This window comes from Bos mutus, chromosome 18, assembly GCF_027580195.1.
Source record: "Bos mutus isolate GX-2022 chromosome 18, NWIPB_WYAK_1.1, whole genome shotgun sequence".
NCBI lineage: Eukaryota > Metazoa > Chordata > Mammalia > Artiodactyla > Bovidae > Bos > Bos mutus.
Genome location: NC_091634.1, coordinates 59,714,065 through 59,737,583, shown reverse-complemented (window position 1 = coordinate 59,737,583; position 23,519 = coordinate 59,714,065). Strand labels below are relative to the sequence as shown.

Sequence of the window (23,519 nt, the reverse complement as noted above, 5' to 3'; positions counted from 1 at the left end):
TTCTGACTACCCTAACCCTCCACCTTTTGGGGAACTTCTTTTACTGGCACATTCTTTTCAGAATTTGTTTTTGGAAGTCCAGTTATATGTGAATATATGTTCAAAAAATTTTTTTCTTACACAAAAGAGAACACATTATATATACTTAGAATACATTATATATACTTTTTTTCAGTGAACAGTATATCATGGTGATCTTTCCATACCCGTTCATAGAAAGCCTTTTCATTTATTTTAGTATTGCATTGTGTAGGTTTATCATTATTACTGAAACCGAGCAGACCCCGTGGCTCCTGGGCATGGAAACCTTTCCATGTGACCCGTTCTTGTAGGGAAATAGACTGCAGCCTCCATGACCTTCCCTGAGCTCCAAGGGCAGATTCAGACACTTGTTCATCAAGGAAGGGGTGATGCCGTCACCAGCTCAGTGGACATGAGGTTGAGCAAACCCCGGGAGAGTGGAGGACAGAGGAGCCTGCGTGCTGTAGGCCATGGGGTTTCAAAGAGTAGGACACGACTTAGGGACTGAACAGCAACAAATCAGGGAAGGGAGCGGATGCAGAGCCTGGGAAGAGCAGCCTAGAAACAGCAGTGAAGCCCGTGGGCGAAGCTCTGGTTCCAGGTCAAGGGATACACAGAATACCTTTGAGCTCTTTACAGAACTCAGACTCCCAACAAATGGAAAAGTGAAAGTGAAAGTCGCTCAGTTGTGTCCGACTCTTTGTACAACCCCGTGGACTATACAGTCCATGGAATTCTCTGGGCCAGAATACTGGAGTGGGTAGCCTTTCCCTTCTGCAGGGGATCTTCCCAACCCAGGGATCGAACCCAGGTCTCCCACATTGCAGGTGGATTCTTTACCAGCTGAGCCACAAGGGAAGCCCCAACAAATGGAAGGTGTTCGCATTCTTCATTCCAGACAAGACCCTGGAGGCCAGACTAAAGGAGTGCGGGCCTGCAGACACTGACCTATATGGTCATCCCAACAGATGAAGGAACAGCACCTGAAACAACTCAAAACCTATTTAACTTCTAAGTAAATTAAGAGTTCTTTAATTTGATAAAGGGGATTCATAAAAACGTGTAGCAAATATGTACATTTCAGTAAATAAAGCTATGGTGAATGAGGCAGTGTGGTACTGACATTGGGATAGACAAATATTTTAATGGAACAAAACCCAGGAATTGATCTGTGTATAAAACATGTGGCATAACAAGTTATCAGGGAAATAATGAACAGTTAACAAGTGGGACCGCAACAGTTGGTTACTTAATATGGTAAAATTTCAGAGGCATTCCTATTAAAGACAGTAACTGAAAAAGGAAATCCGAAGGGTGAACTCTATGGTATATGAATTATATCTCAATGACGCTATTAAGAAGTCTGCTATCAGTGCTTTTCTGAACTTTGTTCTGGCATAAAACTAAGATAATGAGAGGAAAAGTAAAGGAGAGGCAAAAGAATCAGAAAGGAACACTGTAATATACAGACTGTGATAATCTACACAGAAAAATCTTAAGATAATCTATACAAATTAGAAGAAGAAAGTTCTCCATGGCTGGTGGATACCAGATCAGTCACAAATGTTGATGTTTCTACACACCAGTTATGACCAATTAGGGAATATTATAGGAAAAAAAATTCATTTTCAATAGAAGTAAAATGAATATGTGCATAGGAATAAACTTAATGATATGTAAGACCTTTATGGAAAAAATGATTATTACTGAGGGACATAAAAAAGAGATAACCCTAATACACGATATTCAAGGATGAGAACATCCAGGACTATAAAAATGCATATTGCCCCCAGATTAACCTGTGAGTTTAATACAGTTTCAATAAAAATTGAAATTTTTACTGAAGTCAGGGGTGTGTCTGTGTAATCTGACAGTTGCTGGCAAAAGTCCATTAATTGGAGAGCAGAAGCCAAGAATAACAAGGAAATGTTAAGAAAAACAAGCCAGGGAGATCTGTGTTAGCAGTAATTAAGTAATTAAGACTGTGCCTTGTGGCAAAGAAACAGACACACAAACCAGGGAACACAGCGGAAATCCAGAGTGAGACCCTTGGTTAACATAGCATGATGGCGTGAAAAATCGAAGGGGGATGAACCTGTTATTTTATAATTGGTTTTTTAGTATATATATATGAATATAGATTAAATAACGCATCAAATAAATTTCAAGATGAATTAAACATCTAAATGTGGAAAAGCAAAACTTTAAAAAAAATCTAGGAAGGACAATTTGGAACAGCTACTGTCTTTTAAGAGCTGGGAAAGAGTGGTGGCTCCGTGGTAAAGACTCCGCCAGGGTTTGAACCTGGCTTGGGGCAGATCCTGCGGACATGGCGAGGAGCAGCTCAGCCTGCGCTCTGGAGCCCGGGAGTCCATGCGCTGCAGCTGCCGAAGCCCATGGGCCCCGGGGCCTGTGCTCCACACCAAGAGAAAGCACTGCGAGGAGGAGCTGGAGCACTGCAGCGGAGGGTAGCCCCTGCTCGCTGCAATGAGAGAAGAGGCCGTGCAGCCACAAAGACCCAGCACAGCGCAACCAGGGCACCAATCCCCAAGGCAGCCCAAGCATCTGCTTCAAGGAGAATTCAGGAGGCAGTGTACATGTGTTTATTCTCAAAAGCCTCACTCTTCATTAGACTGAATGGTAGAATGCTTTAAAAAAGCACAACTGGGGATTTAAAGTTCCCCTTTTCATCTTTATTTCCTCAGGGAGAAAAAAAAAATCCTGGTGGTTGACATCGCGAAGACAAGGCCCCAAAAGTTAGGTAGGAGGATCTATATATATATATAGATCTCTGTGCTCAGCAGCCCTGCTTCCTCGCCTCCTTAGCTGCTAGAGACAAGCTGCTGCTTCCAGATGTGGGAAGGGGCGGTGCATGTGGGAAGAGCCTGGTGCACGGCAAGGGGCTCCAAATCATTTGCCCAGCAGGCTTCTATGGATGATCTCTCAGGTTTGTTGGAAGCAGCTCTGGAAATGCGGATCAGTAAACTGCAAAAAAGAGTCCCTTATGAGCAGCAGCCGGAGACCAAGGCTGGCCTTGCACACGTGGCAAGCAGCCCTCCTCAAGCCTGTGCTGAACGGTGTCTCAGCTCATGGCCACAACCCCACCGCCGGGGGTGTCACCCCACCCTCAGTCAAAGGTGAGGATACTGACACTCTTGAAAGTCACCCCACCCACGATCAGACGCTCAGAGCCTCCTGGAGCCACAACTCAGACTCAAATCTGTAGCCAAAATCCATCTTTGTTCTGCTAGACCAGAGGTTACAAACCGAACGCCTGTGTCTCTCTCTATGTGGCCCCTAAACATACCTCTAGAAATACAACTTTCTTGCTTCCCCTCAAAAATTTCTAAAGATCTGGCAACAGTTGGCCAGAACAACAACAACAACAAAATGGCTCCTCTTTGGACAAGTAGCTTTCCAGTTCACTCCATCTACTTTTTAAAGGTTTTCAATTCCTGGATATATTTGGGCTTACAACCTTTGCACCATAATTTATGTGCCATCCTTTATTTTAGAACAATTTCCCCAAAGTACATGTAATCAAAACAGTAACTCTCATTGGCCCTCATCTTTGATGAGAGAGGCAGAGAACTGGGAGGCACAATCTGCCTGTGTCAGCACAGGTGACTGAACCCTGGAGTTGGTGGAGACTCCTGCTCCCTCAACCCAAAGCCTAGTTCTTTGCTGCCAGCTGTTTTCCTCAGCCCGGCAGTCACTGAGGTGCTGGGCTGGGAGGACAGTCACAATACCACTGGGGAAAGGACAAAGTATAGCATGAAAATACCAACTGAAATGGCACTCAGTTCAGTTCAGTTCATTTCAGTCGCTCAGTCGTGTCCGACTCTGTGACCCCATGAATTGCAGCATGCCAGGCCTCCCTGTCCATCACCAACTCCCGGAGTTCACTCAAACTCAAGTCCATCGAGTTGGTGATGCCATCCAGCCATCTCATCCTCTGTCGTCCCCTTCTCCTCCTGCCCCAATTCCTCCCAGCATCAGGGTCTTTTCCAATGAGTCAACTCTTCGCATGAGGTGGCCAAAGTACTGGAGTTTCAGCTTCAGTATCAGTCCTTCCAGTGAATACCCAGGACTGATCTCCTTTAGGATGGACTGGTTGAATCTCCTTGTAGTCCAAGGGACTCTCAAGAGTCTTCTCCAACACCACACTTCAAAAGCATCAATTCTTCGGTGCTCAGCTTTCTTCACAGTCCAACTCTCACATCCATACATGACCACTGGAAAAACCATAGCCTTGACTAGATGGACCTTTGTTGGCAAAGTAATATCTCTGCTTTTTAATGTGTTATCTAGGTTGGTCATAACTTTCCTTCCAAGGAGCAAGTGTCTTTTAATTTCATGGCTGCAGTTACCATCTGCAGTGATTTTGGAGCCCAAAAAAATAAAGTCTGACACTGGAGGTCAAAATAGTCCACAAGGGGCAGTGATAAAAAAAGGAAGTCGGTGAAATCTTACAGGGGAGGGGCAGGGAACACACATTGAGAAGAACTCTTTGCTTTCTCTCAATTAACTGAATCAAATTCAATGAAAACAGGGCAAACTGGGTTGAGTGTGCCTCTATTGCTGGGCAAAGCTTGGGTTGCCCACAGTTTAATTTCTCGGTGATTTCCTGAGAGGATGCACATAAAGGCCTGTTGTTGAACTGCAGAAAGATGCTGGGAACGGGCCCTGTGATCCTGCTCTGTTGTCAGGTTGGTCTCACCACCCAGGGGCCCGCAGTGCCTCTCCCCATGGAGACACTGCCGGGTTTCAATGCGCTTTTCATTCCCTTGGCTGCCTGAGCAAACAGCCATCACTGTTTCCATTGTGAGCTCTTCTCATGGAGCCAAGCCCAAGTTCAGGGAACATGTGTTTGAGACCAACACTTGGCAGCCTGGGTCCTCACTTGGAGCGACTTTCTGCCTTTGCCTTTTTCCTATTGAGACAGTTCCTGAATTTGGAGACTGAAGAGCAGTGCTGAACACAGTTCTAGAAGCTAATTCCTCATCCTGCTAGCTCACTGGGACGAGGGACAAAAAATCTACATGAAAATCCAGAGCCGGGGTTTGTTGTTGTTCAGTGGCCGAGTCGTGTCCGATTCTTTGTGACCCCACGGACTACAGCACCCTAGGCCTCCCTGTCCCTCACCATCTCCCGGAGTTTGCCCAAGTTCACTGAATTGGAGATGCCATCTAATCCCCTCATCCTTTGTCACCCTCTTCTCCTTCTGCCTTCAATCTTTCCCAGCATCAGGGTCTTTTTTGCATCAGGTGGCCAAAGTACTGGGGTTTCAGCTTCAGCATCAGTCCTTCAATGTATATTCAGGATTGATCTCCTTTAGGATGGACTGGTTGGATCTCCTTGCAGTCCAAGGGACTCTCAAGAGTCTTCTCCAACACCACAGTCCGAAAGCATCAATTCTTTGGTGCTCCGCCTTCTTTATGGTCCAACAGTCACGTCCATACGTGACCACTGGAAGAACCACAGCCCCGACTATATGGATTTTTGTCAGAAAAGTGATGTCTTTGCTTTTTAATACATTGTTGTTACATTGTATTACAGTTATTACAGTGCCTGGGTTACTGAGACAAGAATTATTTCCATTCCTCTCTTGTTACCAACATGACTGAGGCCATACATGTCTCACAGTGTCAATGAGTTAATCTCACAGTGTCAATGAGTTAAGTTTCTTGGAGAATATTTCTCTTTGCATTATCTACCCAATTAAGAATTTTTATGAGAAATCTCATCTCAATGTTGAAAAAACTGAACATCTTAACCTTGGGGCCTCATTTTCTAGATCAGGTGACAGGTTAAAATTCAGAGATTAAATGCTTTCTCTGCATCCACATAGGAAGTAGTGACAGAATTGGTACTAGGATATAATTATTAACACTTAAATATCTAAACCAAAGTTTATTCTACTATGCCAAGTCATGGATAACGACTAGTTTTTTTTTAAACATTTTTATATTGAGATATGATTCCATATAATAAAATGCACAGATCTTAAGTGTACAGCTTAATACATTTTGACAAATGTTTACATCCATGTAATCAACTCTCCAGTTGAAACATGGAACGTATCCACCATTCTAGAAGTTGCTTTGGGTCTTTTTCTACTCAACTCCCTTCTTCCATCTCCCCCCACGCAGCAATGACCCCTGCTGTGACTTCCATCCCCTTTGATTAGTTTTCGGGCCCTGGTTTCAAGAAATAAACGAATGCATGTGAATTTGCCTGCAGCCCCGAAGAGTCTCTCTACAGAATTTTCCTCCCCATCTTGGACCACAAGTACTGCTTAAGATTTGTTTTGGATCCATTTGGACATTCTTCCAGAAAGTCAGTCATAGCCCCAGTAAAAACATATTTAGGTTTAAATGGATTCATGTTTAGAAGAAGTGGAGGCTAACTATTAAATATGATTATTCAAGATGTGGCATAAAAAGAGCTCTTCCTGCTGGAAAATCAAGTTTTGTTCTCCAAAATACGTGCCTCCTTGGCTCTGAGCGTATTCTACCATTCCTTCAGAGTAGCTGCCTTTGTTCCAGTGGAAAGAATTGCCTGAGCCCTTGAAAGCGAGCACATGCGCGTTAGCTTTCTGCTTAGAAGCTGTTTCCCAGTTTCCAGAACCTGCTGCTTCAGGGGACTCCTCCTGACAGCTCCCTTGACTGCCCCAGATATCATCACAGGAGGGCGTGGCCGTTAAAAACCTAACATTGTCCTAAGCTATCTGACTCTCCAGCAAGGGACCTGGGTCTTGCAAACTGGTAAAGCTTGCTCAGAACGTTGCCTGAAAGCCCCAAAGTGCTGCCCGGGTCCAGGTGGAGGGAGCCTTCCACCAGCCACGGAGGCAACTGACTGGCGGGCCCTGCCTCTCCCCAGCAGGGAGCCACAGCCAGCGCGGTCATTTTCTCCACATCAGCCGGCTCCCCAGACAGTGAGCTAATGCTTGGCAGGGAAACACTCCAGAAAACAAGGCATTTAACCGCACACTTTGAGGCAGAAATGACTACATGGAATATACACGCAAAATTATTTAAATCAAGCCAACTTTTTAAAACTCTAAAGAAAAAGAGAATAAAAGTTATGCACACATAGTCGTAACATTAGCACCCACTCATGAACACAGAACAAAGAGAAAACCATGCTGAAAATGTAATCTACCCTGAAAGAGCCAGATTTCAGAAGACATTTTGTGAGCAAAGAGAGAATTCTGTGGAATTAGCTACCTAAAGCATGCTAAGTCCCTCTTCCCTATATAATGTCACTTCTGAGTATATTGTGGTGTTTCTACAGTTTAAAACAACTTTAAATTTTTTCTTTTTTTTCATTTTTGAAAATTTACTTAGGGACTTCCCTGGTGGTCCAGCGGTGAAGATTCTGTACTGCCAGCGCAGGGGGAGCAGGTTCGACCTCTGGTCGGAGACCTAAGACCTCGTATGCCACGTAGCACAGCCAACAATTTAAAAAATAATAATAAAATAAAATTTACTTTAAAAAAAGTTATCATATTAACATGGTTTAAAATTTTAAAAATAATCGAACATAAAATGTATTCAAAGAAAAGTCTCCTTCCTGCTCGCAGGCCCCAGCCACCATCCTTCCTTCCCCTCAGGCCTGTGTTAGTGGCTTCCCATGTGTCCATTCAGAGAGAGTTTAGCAAAACACAGATATATACCCTTCATCCTTTTCTACAGAAGTGGAATGTTACAATGCTGTCCTACGTTTTGCTTTTTCATTTGCACTTGTATTTAGAAACAGAACTTTGAAGACAGATTTCAATACAGAAAACTTTTGTGTTCATTTACACTTCGACACAGTGAATCCCACCTCTAAGAAATCTACCCAAAAGATACACTGGCAAAAATACAAAATATTCTATTCACAGGGTATTTCAAAAGGAAAGAATTTGAAATGTTTATCACCAACTAAAAAAGTTATGAGCAACCTAGACAGCATATTAAAAAGCAGAGACATTACTTTGCCAACAAAGGTCCATCTAGTCAAGGCTATGGTTTTTCCTGTGGTCATGTATGGATGTGAGAGTTGGACTGTGAAGAAAGCTGAGCGCCGAAGAATTGATGCTTTTGAACTGTGGTGTTGGAGAAGACTCTTGAGAGTCCCTTGGACTGCAAGGAGATCCAACCAGTCCATCCTAAAGGAGATCAGTCCTGAATATTCATTGGAAGGACTGATGCTGAAGCTGAAACTCCAATACTTTGGCCACCTGATGCGAAGAACTCACTCATCTGAAAAGACCCTGATGCTGGAAAAGATTGAAGGCAGGAGAAGGGGACGACAGAGAATGAGATGGTTGGATGGCATCACCAACTCAACAGACATGAGTTTGAGTAAACTCTGGGAGTTTGTGATGGACAGGGAGGCTTGGTGTCCATGGGGTTGCAAAGAGTCGGACACGACTTAGTGACCGAATTGAACTGATCACCAACTAAAAAAATGGTGACTGCTGGGGGAAGAAACAGAAGTCAGGGGACAAAGATGGAAGACCTTTCTGAATGTACCTTTTTAAAAAAAAAATTGTTTGAAATTTTACGTAACTTTTTTTGGTAAAAAGTCCCCCTGTAAATTGAAAGGGAAATGAAACAAAATTAACTGTGTATAGATATGGAGCAGTAACTAGAGAGGAACTGTTTCCAGTGACTTTGACATACTCGCAATCTGGGAGTTCCCTGGTGGTCCAGTGGTTAGGATTTGGGGCTTTCACTGCTGTGGCCCAGGTTCAGTCCCTGGTTGCGGAACTGAGATCTCACAAGCCTCTGGGGGCCTCCAAAATAAACACAGAAAAACACCTATAATCCCTAGTTCAGGTTCCTCAACCTCAGCAATACTGACATTTTGGGGAGAATATAGTTCTTTGTTGTGGGGGGTTGTCCTGTATATCATAGGGTGTCAGTACCCAAGGCTCAGGTGAGCCTTCCTGATTGGCAGTCATACTTCACACATACGGTCAGACATCACTGCCCCCCAGCATTGTGCTGTGTGAATCCCCCAGGAGAGTGTTCTGAAGTACAGGAGGAGGGGGCAGGCCATGCCAGGAGGAGCCACACGTGGGAGCACCAGGGTGGGTCAGGAGACACTGGGGGTGAGGAGGAAATGTGGGCAAGAGCCATCAGTGTGAAGGGACCGGCAGGGGCCGGGCTGGGAAAGCGGGCTCGGGACTGGCTAGCTCCAGGAGGGGCAGGCTCTCCAGGGTGAGCAAGGCAAAGATGTCATGCCAGAGACACCAGGAGCGTCGGCACAGTGAGGACAACCAGAAGCTTGAGCAGACCCTCTTCCCCTCGTGCCTTTCTCTTTGCTGACTTGCACTGTAATAAATGGTAACTCTGAGGACAGTAGCTTTTCTGAGTTCTGTGAGTCTGTCTACTGTTTCAATCTGAGGGTGGTCTTGGGGACCTCAAGACACAGCTGCTAAAACCATTCTGTGAAAGGGTGAGGGTGAGGGGTTGGATCAGGCTGGTACCACTGAACTCTCTGATTAGTTACTGAAAGTGGGACAGCCTGATGTCACGTTCCCATAGGTTAATATAATGTAACAGAAGTATGCAGAATCTCCTGGAAAGAACTGAACTTGGCTGTAATCAAGCCTCTCCATGTAACCACAGATTTATAGGAAATATGAGGGGGAGAGGAACGGTTATCAACACTGGAGGAAATAAGCAGCCAAATCCTGGATGGGAGAGAGTCTACCAGACAAATGACCCATCTGTCAAGGACATAAAAAGGAGTGAACTGCTAGAGATTTAGTGACACAAAAGATACATCAACCCAATGCACTGTGCGATGTTGTTTGAATTCTAATTTGAACAAATCAGTAGTCAAAACACATTTTTGAGACAATAAGGGAAACTAAACACAGCCTGCATAATAGATATTAAAGAATGATTGTTAATTTTATTGGGTGGAATAGGATGGCTAGAATTCAGTTTAAAATGTTCTAAGAAAAACAGAATTGGAGGGGAGGGGGGAAAAGATCAGACAACAACAGCATAAAGCTGATGGATGTTTGGTCTGGGTGACTGGTACATGGAGGTGATAGTGCTTTTCTATTTTTGAGTCTATTAAAAAATTTCTCTAAGAAGTTTCTTTTTAAAAGGTAGTTAAAAATTGGAAGTGGTTATCAGTAAAAACACACGATCTAAATGTATGAAGTTTGAGAACCTGCCAATATTGCAGAGATGTGATTTTAAGGCACAGGTGAGATTCTAAACTTGGGTTTTTAAGAGATTAAAGCAAAACATAGGGAGTGAGCTGTCTAAGCTCTCCTTTTGTCTCTTGACAAAACAGGCAGAGTTCAAAGTGAAGACGCCTCTGGTCTCTAGCTTTCAGGGTTTCCTAGTCTCTGTTCTAAAGTCTAAATTGATGGGTGTTTTTTCACATTCTGTACACATGTGACAAACACCATAAATTTTAGGAAAGAAAAGACACTAATTCCTTACATTCTCAAATAAATCTTTGTCTTTGAAAACAGTATCTCATGAGAGTGATGCATAACCTTCTGTGGATAAGAGCTTCTGCCAGTTGAGGTGTCTTATATCACAGGATTTGGGGTCAGGTCAGGCAAAGGGTTGATTAAAGCAGCATGTGGGAAGTGTGGCCTTCGGTAGTGAGGTTTTTGTCTTTGCTCCCACCTAAAAGGATTCCTCATAGAAAAAGGTTCAAAGATAACTCAGTATGAGAAAGTTATGGGGGAATTACCTGGCAGTCCAGTAGCTAGGACTTGACAATTTCACTGCCATGGCCCAGGTTCAATCCCTGATTGGGGAAGTAGGATTCCACAAGCCACACCACTGCCCTCCCCTCCCTGCCCCATCCCCACCAAAAGCTACAATGATAAAAGGCAAAAAAAAAAAAAAAAAAAAAAAAAACTTTATGTATTATTTCTGCAATAAAAAAATATTAAGAACATATGTTCACATGCAAACCTGTACATGAATGTTTATAGCAGCAATATTCACAACAGCCAAAAAGTGGAAATAACGTAAAAGTCCATCAGCTGATGATTAGATAACAAAATGTGGTATATCCATAGAACTGAATGTAATTTTTATCCAATAAGCAGGAACAAAGTACTGAATGATGTTACCAATTCACATTACAACATTATGAGTCTTAGAACATCATGTTAAATGAAAGAAGCCAGTCACAAAAGACCACATATTGTATGATTTCATTTATATAAAATGTTCAGAATAGGCAAATCCACAGAGACACAACATAGATTGTGCTCGCCCTGGGGTTAGTGGGGGTGTTGAGGGGATATGAAGAGCGGCTGCTAATGGGTTCTGTACTGGGTCAGATAGCACCCACCACCCCCAATTTAGAACAAAAATGTTCTAAAATCGATTGTGGTGATTTTGCACATCTTTGTGGATATACTGAAAACCACTAAACTGTACATTTTAAATGGATGAATTTTTTGGTATGTGAATTACAGCTCAATAAAGCTGTTATTAAAAATATTTAAAGCTATAAAGAAATACTGAAGAACGAACAAGGTCCTTGAGTAATCCCAACACAGAGAACTTCCACTTTCAGTCAGTATATTAGAGTGTGAAGAGGTTGAGAGTTAAATACTGCTGCTGCTGCTAAGTCGCTTCTGTCGTGTCCAACTCTGTGCGACCCCATAGATGGCAGCCCACCAGGCTCCCCCGTCCCTGGGATTCTCCAGGCAAGAACACTGGAGTGGGTTGCCATTTCCTTCTCTAATGCATGAAAGTGAAAAGTGAAAGTGAAGTCGCTCAGTCATGTCCGACTCTTAGCGACATCATGGACTTCAACCCACCAGGCTCCTCCGTCCATGGGATTTTCCAGGCAATAGTACTGGAGTGGGTTGCCATTGCCTTCTCCGAGTTAAATACTAGATGTTAGGAAAAAACAGGCCTGGTTTCTAGGTGTGCTACTGAGTTGCTATAGGGACTTTTGTTTGGCCTTTTAGACAGAACTCTTTCCAATGAAAGTCACAGAAAACGGAGTCAAAGGGGCTTACTCAAAATAACAAGAGCAATTTATCTCACATCGTTGAAGTCCAGAATGGGCACTAGTTTCAGGCACCCAGACAAGGTCATGAGAGCCTTCATCCTCTGGGCTGTTTCCTTCATCACCTTGTTCTCCAGCTGGCTGTCTCTGGGAAGTGGGCAAAAGCAGCCCCAGGCAGTCCCGGGTTACCTGGTGCTCACAGCTCCCAATACGAGAAGAGAGGGAATCTTTCCCGATCGCTCTGGTATTAGTTCCAGGACTGTTCAGGGTTGGCTCACACTGCTGGAGTCAATGAGGAAAGTTCACTTCACCGGAGTCTCAGGGATAAAGCAGAAAAGGGTGGTTCTTCAAAGGAAGCAAGGCTGGGTATACAAAATATATGTCCATTATGACAGGTGAAGCTCTAAAGTTTGCAGAGATTCAAACATCATGTCAGCCCAATACTTGCTGAATCAACGAGGAACACACAAAATGGAGCTACTGCAGAGTACTTCTACAGCATCACATTCCAAATTCTTGTTCTTAGAGAAGCAATAAAATACAGGACGCACACCAAGGTCATTAGCAAGATGCTGTTTTAGCAGAGAGCTACTTCAATCAAGTACTATTATTGTTCAGTTGCCAAGTAGTGTCCGACTCTTTGCAATCCCATGGACTGCAGCTCCCCAGGCCTTCCTGTCCCTCACCATCGCTCAGAATTTGTCCAAGTTCATGTCCACTGAATTGGTAACGCCATCCAACCACCTCATCCTGTCGCCCTCTTCCCCTTCTACCTTCAATCTTTCCCAGCATCAGGGTCTTTTCTAATGAGTCTGTTCTTTGCATCAGGTGGCCAAAATATTGGAGCTTCGGCCTCAGCATCAGTCCTTCCAATGACTATTCAGGATTTACAATGGACTGGTTTGATCTCTTTGCTGTCCAAGGGCTCTCAAGAGTCTTCTCCAGCATCACAGTTTGAAAGCATAGTTCAATCAAGTATAGTTTGTTTCATGTCCAAAATTCCATCCATCTGACATAGAAGAGATCTACCGCTCTGGTAGACGGCAGTCTTTCTTCCTGATCAGCCACAAGAAAATCTAACGCCTGTTCAGCATGTAGGAAGACAGTAGTCCAGGATGAATGAATGGAACACAGCTGTTGCTCATTTAAACTGGTGATAGTCTGGAGGGTTTCTGATCCAGGATCCAAACGCCTGCTTCCGGAGCGCACTCCAGGCCTGCTGGTACGTGGACGCAGCCTCCTTGTACTCTTGGTACGTCGCTAGCTTCTGCGCCCTAATGCACACACACCACCAAGCACACACGTTCTCAATGGACAGCTCACCACCGCGGCCAGAGAGATACCTCTGCAACTGGCCGGACAGATTTATTAGGAGAGACTTAGGAACAGAAGGATTCTGTTATGCTGTCCTATGACTCTTAGCTCCTTTGTAGGAAATTCACTAGAAAACAACATGGGATTAAAATAGATAAAAATAAACAGTCTGTTTTTTTTTCTTTTCTTTTTTTGGTCCTGGTGGAATCAGATAAAAAAGAATAACTGTTATCTACTACTTGGTTTAAAGTTTTCTACATGGCTATAATCTTCACTGGTAGGATCGAGCCGTTAGACACTTCTCAACTGCATTTTCCCAAAGTACTTTTCATCTTAGTCATATTCTCCTGTGTAATGAAAGCCAACACCCCTTCCCAAATCCTTCAGTATCTCTGACTGCTGAAGAATGGCTAATGTGCTGAGTAATGTAACACTTACACTCAGATAAAAAGATTTTTTTGAGACAAAGATTCTTTCCTTTGATCAAATTTGAGTCAGGCTTCTCAAAGTCCTCTTCCTGACCCAGCCCCGGCCTTGAACTACGTCCTTGTCATCTCACAGCTGAAGAAACTGAGACTCGCAGCTCACTGAGTCAGGTTTTACCCTGCTTCTACTCTTTCCTTCTTTGCAAAGATCTTAGGAGACCCCTGTTGTTTCTTCACTCGCTACAGCGCAGAGCCGAGTTGCTAATTGTAGCAGACACTGATTCTAGTTCTTTGATCAATTTCCCATAGCTTTTTGGTGGTTAATGGATGGGAGCTACACGCATGACAAAGTTAAACTTTACCTGAGCCCTCAGTTCCTAAAACAACCGATGGTTAAGAAACCTCCCTCCTGTATTCCTGTGTGTGGGAAATGGCAGACTGGAAAGAATCACCTTTCTTCATGACTTAAGACTCATGGGTGCCCCCCTGGTTTACCTGTGACAAGGCCAGACACAACCCTCCAAACACCTGTTTTTTGTCTCTTACTGATTAGCTGAACTGTTTGTACCCACTGACAAAATCTCATCAAAATGCCTGATAATTTGACCAAATATTAATTACCAGTTATGCTTCTCTCCTTCCTGCAGACCCCAAAACTTAGAGCCACTCTTTCTGAGCTGGCGTAGGCAGGTGTACCAACCCTTTCTTTTAAAAGCCCCTCCTGAGGACTGACACTTCCTGTTCAATGGTCCCGTCACACTACCTGCTCACCTCACTCCCACATTTCCAGCTCTAACTTTGCTTAGACAAAACTTCTCCTTTGCGCCTGCTCTTCGAGAGGCTTACAGACCTTAAGATTGCGATGCTCTTGCTACTGCATTAGTCCTTCTCCACCTGCTGAAACAGGCCCTGTCTCTTACTGCAACAAAGCCTTCAAATGATGTCTCTCCTTACCTAAGTCCAGATTTGTTTTTAAGGCATAGAATGTATAGCAACCCACCCAGTTCCAATCTGACTGATTTTTCCAGACAAGAAACAAGCAAACTGACCATGGATGGCTGGAGGGCATCGACACCGACTGCAGGATACACGATGCGCAAACAGGCAGCAGCCTCTTCATACGAGTGTCCAGCTACTCCCTGGCTTCCCCACTGTTGTATAAAGAAGGATTTGGCTGGTCTTTGTTGCCACTTCCTAGGAGGGAACCTATAAACTTTCAGAACTTCCTTGGTGATAGGAGTGTCTTTGTTATTCATGGTGGACCCTTTGGATCTCAACTTTTTACTTAACGAGGTGACTCATGGTGGGCCCTAGATAGTTTCAGGATGTGCTGGCTGTGGCTGAGAGATCAGCCATGAGATTACAAAGTTGGGGCCCTGAGTCATCTGCTACCTGACATCCTGGGGTGGGGAGAGGAGAAGGTGGAGATTGAGTTCAGTCACATCGTGTGGCCAGTGATTCCATAACTCATGCTGGATGAGGAAGCCCCAGTAAACACTGGGCACTGAAACGTGGGGCAGGTTCCTGGTCGGTGACAGACAGTGATGTGCTGGGCAGGTGATGCCTCCTGGGGACACAGAAGTAGCAGGCCGGATACCTTTGCAGACCTTGCCCTGTGCATCCTGTCTTTTATCTGGCCCTTATTTGTATCTTTTACAATAAAAGGCATTCAAAGTATGGTGCTTTCCTGAGTTCTGTAAGTTTTTCTAGTGAATTATTGAACCTGAGTGGGTAGTTGGAACCTGAGTGGCTTTGGGGCCCCCTAGAATGTGGCTGGTGTTACCAAGTGAGGTCAGTTTGTGGGCACTGTGCCCTTACCCAGTGAGATTTGGCCTGACTTTGTTAGCGTCTGAACTCCCCCCACCCACCTGCTCATCAAGTGGTTTTATAGTCTCTGCATTCCTGTTTGGAAACTAATTTAAGTCCTTGAGCTTTAGTTCACAACCACTGATTGAACAAAAGAAAAAGAGAATGATATTCCCAACAGCATACACTGACACCTCAGCGCTCACATTCTCACAGTGCTCTCCACCTGGAGTTGGACTAAAGGAGGGCCTGAGATGGGCCGGGCCCAATTCCACCCACAGGCTCTGTGACTCTGTCCCACCAACTATGCCCCCATCACATCTCAGATCACACACATGTCTGCAGCTGTGGCTATAGGGACTGAAGAGCACGTGGTCAGTACTAAGTACTCATTGGCCTACTGAAACATCACTCCTGCCAAAACCTCCAGCCATTCATAAATATGAAAAATGTAGGTCAAAGGCATCACCTGAGTGAGTCTGGCCACTTGTCCTCTGAAATACTGCTTAGCAGCTTCTGGAATGATCTAAAGAGCTCTACTTTGCTGATTCGGGATCTGTTTGAAAAAAGATCAAGAGGATTTATTAAGTGTTTAATATGCACCAGGCCACCATCAAAGATATTGGGCTTCACATGGTATCTTTCTAGGTCTGAATGTCCTGAGCCCCCATTTTCACCAATGCTTGGCAAGAAAAATCCAGATCTGAGAGTCTGATTAGGTTGAGACACAAAAATGATTCTCATTTCATAAACGTTATCAGCAGTGAAATCATCAAGGTGACAGGCTGAAATGGGCTAAACGCAGAGGGAATTACTAAATTCTGCCCCCAAAGGATACCCATCAGCTGTTATTTGGCTACCACCTTTCAAGGGAGCTGGCCCTTGGGTAACACTGCTTACAAGACATTGAAAGGTTTGTTTCAGAGACTTGAGTGTTGCTCCCTATATGAACTGTGGTTATAAAGTCCATTCAGCCCAGGCACCTGAGGAAGAATCTCTAGATTCCTCCTATGGGGATTACAGTCCTTGGGAGGTAAGTCCTTTGCTTCTGAATCAAGCTTCATGATGGTCATAGTTTGAAGTAGTGAAGGAAGTCAGTGTAATTCTTTACCAGTTACTTGGGTCTTCCTGGTTTTGCTCTTTCATAACAGCTGGGGCCTAGAGTGTATGTGCCTCCTTCCTTTCCCTCATATACACAATTCATGGGCTGACTTAGAAGCTGGGAAGCGTTGTGTGTGCCAACAAGGTACAGTCTTATTTTACGTACCATACCCGTCTCCTCCTTGAAAATCGTACCATCAGCTGAGACACAGAGGCCATCGTTGGCATATACTAAACAGGGAACTGTAGTCTGCTGAAAAGCTCCCTTACCTGGCTGGGACCTAGCCTACTGGAGACATCACTGCTTAAAGGGGAACCTGAGTGGCTGCCGGCATTCAGGAACATAAGGCTGCTTTTTTTGTTTGTTTGCTTTTTGTTTTTGGCTGTGCTGTGCTGCATAGCTTGTGGGATCTCAGTTCCCAGACCAAGGATTGAACCCAGGCCCACAGCAGTGGAGTGAAGTCAAAGTTGCTCAGTTGTGTCTGACTCTTTGCAACCCCATGGACTATACAGTCCATGGAATTCTCCAGGTCAGAATACTGGAGTGGGTAGCCTTTCCCTCCTCCAGGGGATCTTCCCAACCCAGGGACGGAATCCAGGTCTTCCACATTGCAGGCGGATTCTTTACCAGCTGAGCCACAAGGAAGCCAGAGTCCTAATCACTGGACCTCCAGGGAAGTAGCCTGCTTTAACATGGGAAAAAAAAAAAAACCACAACCAAAAAACTAATGGATCTCATTAACAGACCAAAGGAGAAAAGTACTATAAGGAAAATATGTACAGAAAATGCATTTGTTATAATTCAACATCCATTGAGTGATTTAAAACCTTTTAGCAGCAGCAGCAAACTAGGACTAGGAAAGATAGTATTTAAATTCATAAAGGGTATCTATAAAAATCCTACAGTTGATACATGTTCTCAAAATCAAGAATGATAGAGGGATACTTGCTATCAATGCTTTTATCCAACGTTATACAGAAGGTCTGGCTAGTAAGACAAGAAATAAAAGGAATAAAGATTGAAAAGCAAAAACTGAAGACATTATTCAGAGATGATTGTGACATTGTCACCTCTGGTTAGCACAGTAAGTGAGAAAAAAAAAAGGAGTGGCAACTTGGAAAGGAAATACTATTTGCAAAAGATAGTCTACATTAAAAAATTTTAAAAGAATTCATACATATATTAGTAGAATAGTAAGAGTTAGCAATGTTGCTGGACACATTTATTGTAAGAGAGAAATAAACAAAATAGAAGTTGATTGCAGTAGCAATGACGAGAAAATGAAATAAAGGAAATGAAAATGACTTAAACAGCGTCAGTGGTAGCAATCTCTGAATGGTGATTCTTGCCTCCTGGCATTCGAGCCCTTATGCAATGCCACCCCACGTAGAACAGGGCTGACACCAGTAACCATTAGAAGACTGGGTTGGAGTGTGACTTCTGAGGCTACTCATAAAAGTCTCTGTGGCTTCTGCCCTGCTCTCTTGGAATGCATCCTCTGGGCAGGGGGGAACCAGCCATCACACTGTAAAGATGAGTATCTGTAGCATCACGGAGAGACCCAGGTTGAGAGGAACTGAGGCCTCTTGCCAACAGCCAGCCAGCTCTGACCTGGCAGTCACATGAGAGAGCTACTGGAAACTGGATCCTCCAGCCCCGGTCAAGCTTTCGGTGACTGCAGTGCTGGCTGACATAATAGAGCGCAACCTCATGAGCCCCTGAGTCAGAATTATCCAGCTAAGCTCCTCCCAAATTCCTGAACTACAGAGACTGTAAAATAATGTTAATTGTTGTTTTTAGCCGCTGAGGTGTTCTCCCCCACCCCGCCATGGGGTGAGGGTGTGATTTGTTATACAGCAACAGAAAACGAATACAACACCAAGAGATAAATCTAATGAAAGATGTGAGAATCATAAAACTTTACTGAAATAGATATAAGAAGACGTAAATAAGTGAACTTTCAAAACTATTTTAAATTTGGGGCACAACTGCCAATTTGGCACCAGCATTATATAGCGAGATAAACACCATATTCCTGGTTTGAAGACTTAACAATGAAAGATGTCAAATCTTTAGATTTAAAGTCTAAGGAAAGCCGAGACACTCTTGAAAGACAAAGCAAGGAGACTTTTCCCCTAACAGATATCATCTTATTATAAAGCTATGGTAATTAAGAGTATGGTTTTGGTGTAGGGAAAAACAGACCAATGGAACAGAACAGAATGCCCAGAAAGAGACATACATACATATACACATAAAATATTCTAAGTTTGCTATGTATTCACTTAAAACATAGATTTCAATAAAATTACTATAGTTTCTTTTTCTATAAAGAAAATAAAATGAGTTTCTCTGACAGGGAGCTTGTATTGTATGAGAGCCTTTTATACATAACCATGTATTGGGTCATTGCGAGTGTACCAGAAAGAGGTCAGATAAGTGAAATTCCTGTAGCTCAAAGTGCTCATATTTTTTCTATTCAATAAACTGGGCTGGTAGAGCTAATAAGCAGCTGGAGCTAAAGCTGCCACTAAGTAGGAACTGTCAGATTGAAATACCAATCCCCTGAAACTGAACTAAAATCACAGAATTAAAATACAGGGCAAGTGTTTATATGATTGCATTAGAACTGAAAATTATTACTCAAGAACAAAATAATCCGTTCAATATTAGTGAAAATATATCCAAAGGGTGGTCACCAAAGGCAACTGTAATGTTAAATCTTTTATTCATCCAGTAGTTTAAGTGTGAATAATACTGATTAATTCATACTGACTGATTAGACAATTAAGAAATTACTTTTAGCCAAACCTCACAGCTTCACATAATATTTTGCCTAGTTGATTCACTGGCATACCAACTAGCTAGATCAACCTAACACTTAAAAGACTTGTAAGAAACAATTAAACATGGATGCTTCGAACACGGATTTCAGGTGCTAATGCTATTCTCCTGTAACAGAACCAGGGCACTTTAGAGAGAAATGGTTCTATATACTGGAGCAGCGAAGTGATGGTCCTGGAAAAACCTCACATAGGACAAAGAAATGAGGCTGTCTAGCAGCTCCCTGTGCTTTCTAGGCCTAAACAAAAGAGAGAGAATGAAGTTTCTATAGCTAACAGAAACATATTAAGAGCAAAGCCTGAAGTTCATGACCCTCAAAAAGGGGAAGATTTAGAAATTTTTTTCAGATAATTAGTACCATATCATGGTTGGTTTTACCCAGTTAAAAACAAACATTATTTACGCTTTATTGCATGTGTGCTTTCAAGTAGGTTAGTTGATATGCTCACTGTTACCTAGAATCAAAGATTTCATTTCTAGATTTAAGAGTCTGAAACCATTTTTGGTGACATGACCACACATTTTGAGGAAGTTTAGAGAGTAATCCCAGGGGCGGGAAAGTCTGGTGGGCTGCCGTCTCTGGGGTCGCACAGAGTCAGACACAACTGAAGCGACTCAGCAGCAGCAGCAGCAGAGTCTTACAGAGCCCACATTTCCACTGCCCACATCACGCAGAATCAGCAAAAGAGGAATACAAAAGATAAGCTAATATCTTGCCCCACATGCTCATGTTCCCCTTTGAAATACTGATACGAGAGCCCATGAGATTTTTGCTAAAGCCCAGTGGCTGCTGATGTGCAACTATGAAAGAACATCTGGCTACAGAATCACAGAACATTAATGAAATATGTCAAGGAATTTCATCCACAAGAACAAGGAGCCTCAGAAATCAACCATGCCATGCTCTGTAGTCTGGAGAAGGGATCCACTCAAGGTTCACTGAAGAAATGCACCACTTAAGCCTCACAGGAAGGAGTCAGCTGGATTCTGTTTACCACCAGCACTGTGGTGAAACATCAAGGCCTCTAGCGTCACCGTGAGAAGCCGTCAGTGATACACAGCGTAGCAGCTTTTTGAGAACAGATCTGCAAATGTTTTCAACATTCTTCCCTCTGGGGCACCGAATGGTACTTTCTCTTATGAATGCTTTTGGTCTAAGTCACCTCATGAGTAATGTTTAGGTGTTATATCTATAAAGATAAATTGGGAATCTCTCCTTTGCTGGAAAAGATCTCCCTCCAGAGAAATAAGACCTTTCTCAAGACTTGTTCAACAACAGAACAGAGTGACTACACTAATAACTTCTCTGTCAAAGAGACTCACCGAACAATAACCATTAATGTCATAAAACCATCTTGGTGACTGCTAGATGCTATGTTCCAATAAACCCTAGTTCCTTTTAGCAGTGAGGATTACTTTCTTAGATATTAACGTCTCCCTGGTGAGTTGGTTAATATTGCTGATTGGTGCATCAAAGAGCTAGGAAAGCTATACATACACACATAATTTTTTTTAAAGATCACACATTCACATTCAACCTAGGCCTATCTTTATTCTAATGCACTTGGACACACTTTGTTTGTTCACTCTCTTATCCTTCTCTTTTTTAATCCAATGAGCCATGTCATGATCTCTCAGGATGCTGTGGCAGCTCATGTGGGATGGAAAGAGGATATGCCTCTTCAGAGCAAAGAGAATTTAAAAGGATTTGCCACTTTGCGGCAAACAGTAAAATTAAGCTTCTGGAAAATGAGAGTCCTTTATCTGATTCCTGTTATTATCTCCTTGTTTGCAATAAACACAAAAACATAAATACTACCTTTTCAAGTGTTTGTTGGCCATCAGAGATAGCCAACAAACACATGAAAAAATTGCTCAACATCATTAATTACTAGAGAGATGCAAATCAAAATTACAATGAGGTGCCACCTCACACCAATCAGAATCAGATCAGATCAGATCAGATCAGTCGCTCAGTCGTGTCCGACTCTTTGCGACCCCATGAATCACAGCACGCCAGGCCTCCCTGTCCATCACCAACTCCCGGAGTTCACTCAGACTCATGTCCATTGAGTGAGTGAAGCCATCCAGCCATCTCATCCTCTGTCGTCCCCTTCTCCTCCTGCCCCCAATCCCTCCCAGCATCAGAGTCTTTTCCAATGAGTCAACTCTAAGCATGAGGTGGCCAAAGTACTGGAGTTTCAGCTTTAGCATCATTCCTTCCAAAGAAATCCCAGGGCTGATCTCCTTCAGAATGGACTGCTTGGATCTCCTTGCAGTCCAAGGGACTCTCAAGAGTCTTCTCCAACACCACAGTTCAAAAGCATCAATTCTTCTGTGCTCAGCCTTCTTCACAGTCCAACTCTCACATCCATACATGACCACAGGAAAAACCATAGCCTTGACTAGACAAACCTTTGTTGGCAAAGTAATGTCTCTGCTTTTGAACATGCTATCTAGGTTGGTCATAACTTTCCTCCCAAGGAGTAAGCGTCTTTTAATTTCATGGCTGGAGTCACCATCTGTAGTGATTTTGGAGCCCAGAAAAATAAAGTCTGACACTGTTTCCCCATCTATTTCCCATGAAGTGGTGGGACTGGATGCCATGATCTTCGTTTTCTGAATGTTGAGCCTTAAGCCAACTTTTTCACTCTTCACTTTCACTTTCATCAAGAGGCTTTTGAGTTCTTCACTTTCTGTCATAAGGGTGGTGTCATCTGCATATCTGAGGTTATTGATATTTCTCCCGGCAATCTTGATTCCAGTTGTGTTTCTTCCAGTCCAGCGTTTCTCATGATGTACTCTGCATATAAGTAAATAAACAGGGTGACAATATACAGCCTTGACGAACTCCTTTTCCTATTTGGAACCAGTCTGTTCTTCCATGTCCAGTTCTAACTGTTGCTTCCTGACCTGCATACAAATTTCTCAAGAGGCAGATCAGGTGGTCTGGTATTCCCATCTCTTTCAGGATTTTCCACAGTTTCTTGTGATCCACACAGTCAAAGGCTTTGGCATAGTCAATAAAGCAGAAATAGATGTTTTTCTGGAACTCTCTTGCTTTTTCTGTGATCCAGCAGGTGTTGGCAATTTGATCTCTGGTTCCTCTGCCTTTTCTAAAACCAGCTTGAACATCAGGAAGTTCACGGTTCACATATTGCTGAAGCCTGGCTTGGAGAACTTTGAGCATTACTTTACTAGCATGTGAGATGAGTGCAATTGCGTGGTAGTTTGAGCATTCTTTCATCATCAAAAAATCTACAAGTAATAAATGCTGGAGAGGATGTGGAAAAAAGGGCACCCTCCTATACTGTTGGTGGGATGTAAATTGATATAGTCACTATGGAGAACAGTTTAGAGGTTTCTCAAAAAACTGAAAGCAGGACTACCATATGATCTAGCAATCCTACTCCTGGGCATATAGCCAGAGAAAACCATAATTCAAAAAGACACCCCCACACACACACAATGTTCACTGCAGCACTGTTTACAACAGCCAGGACACGGAAGCACTCTAAATGTTCATCGACAGAGGAATGGATAAAGATGTGGTACATACATATAATGGAGTAGTACTCAGCCATGAAAAGGAATGAAATGGTGCTACCTGCAGAGACATGGGTAGACTAAGACACTGTCATACAGAGTGAAGTAAGTCAGAAAGAGAAAAACAAATACTGTATAATACTGCTTATATACGGAATCTAGAAGAATGAGAGATGAGTACAGATGAGTTTATCTGCAAACCGGAAATAAAGACACAGATATAGAGAAAACAAACTTATGGATACCAAGACGGGGAAGGGAGGCGTGGAATCAATTGGGAGATTGGGATTGACGTATATACACTACTATGTATAAAAATGGAGAGGGAAATGGCAACCCACTCCAGCATTCTTGCCTGGGAAATCCCAAGGACAGAGGAGCCTAGTGGGCTACAGTCCACGGGGTCACAAAAGAGTCGGACATGACTTAGCAGCTAAACAACAACAAATGTATAAAGTGATGAG

At 43.2% G+C, this 23,519-nt stretch overlaps 1 protein-coding gene across 14 annotated transcripts in view; it reads right to left on the bottom strand.

Annotated features, from left to right (window-relative positions):
• Nucleotides 1-2,728: 2,728 nt before the first annotated feature.
• ADAT1 (adenosine deaminase tRNA specific 1) overlaps nucleotides 2,729-23,519 on the bottom strand; it is a 38,111-nt gene continuing 17,320 nt past the window's right edge. For 6 of the 14 annotated variants that reach the window (XM_070388673.1, XM_070388678.1, XM_070388684.1 and 3 more), the window contains 3 exons: nucleotides 16,033-16,119; nucleotides 14,807-14,951; nucleotides 10,895-13,292 (listed from right to left, as the gene is read on the bottom strand). In XM_070388673.1, the coding sequence (XP_070244774.1) occupies nucleotides 13,164-13,292; nucleotides 14,807-14,951; nucleotides 16,033-16,119 (361 nt within the window). In that variant the 3' untranslated portion in view covers nucleotides 10,895-13,163. Of the gene's footprint in view, nucleotides 3,007-10,894; nucleotides 13,460-14,806; nucleotides 14,952-16,032; nucleotides 16,120-23,519 lie in introns of those variants that run through there. The other 8 variants (XM_070388681.1, XM_070388685.1, XR_011467748.1 and 5 more) reach the window with 7 other exon arrangements.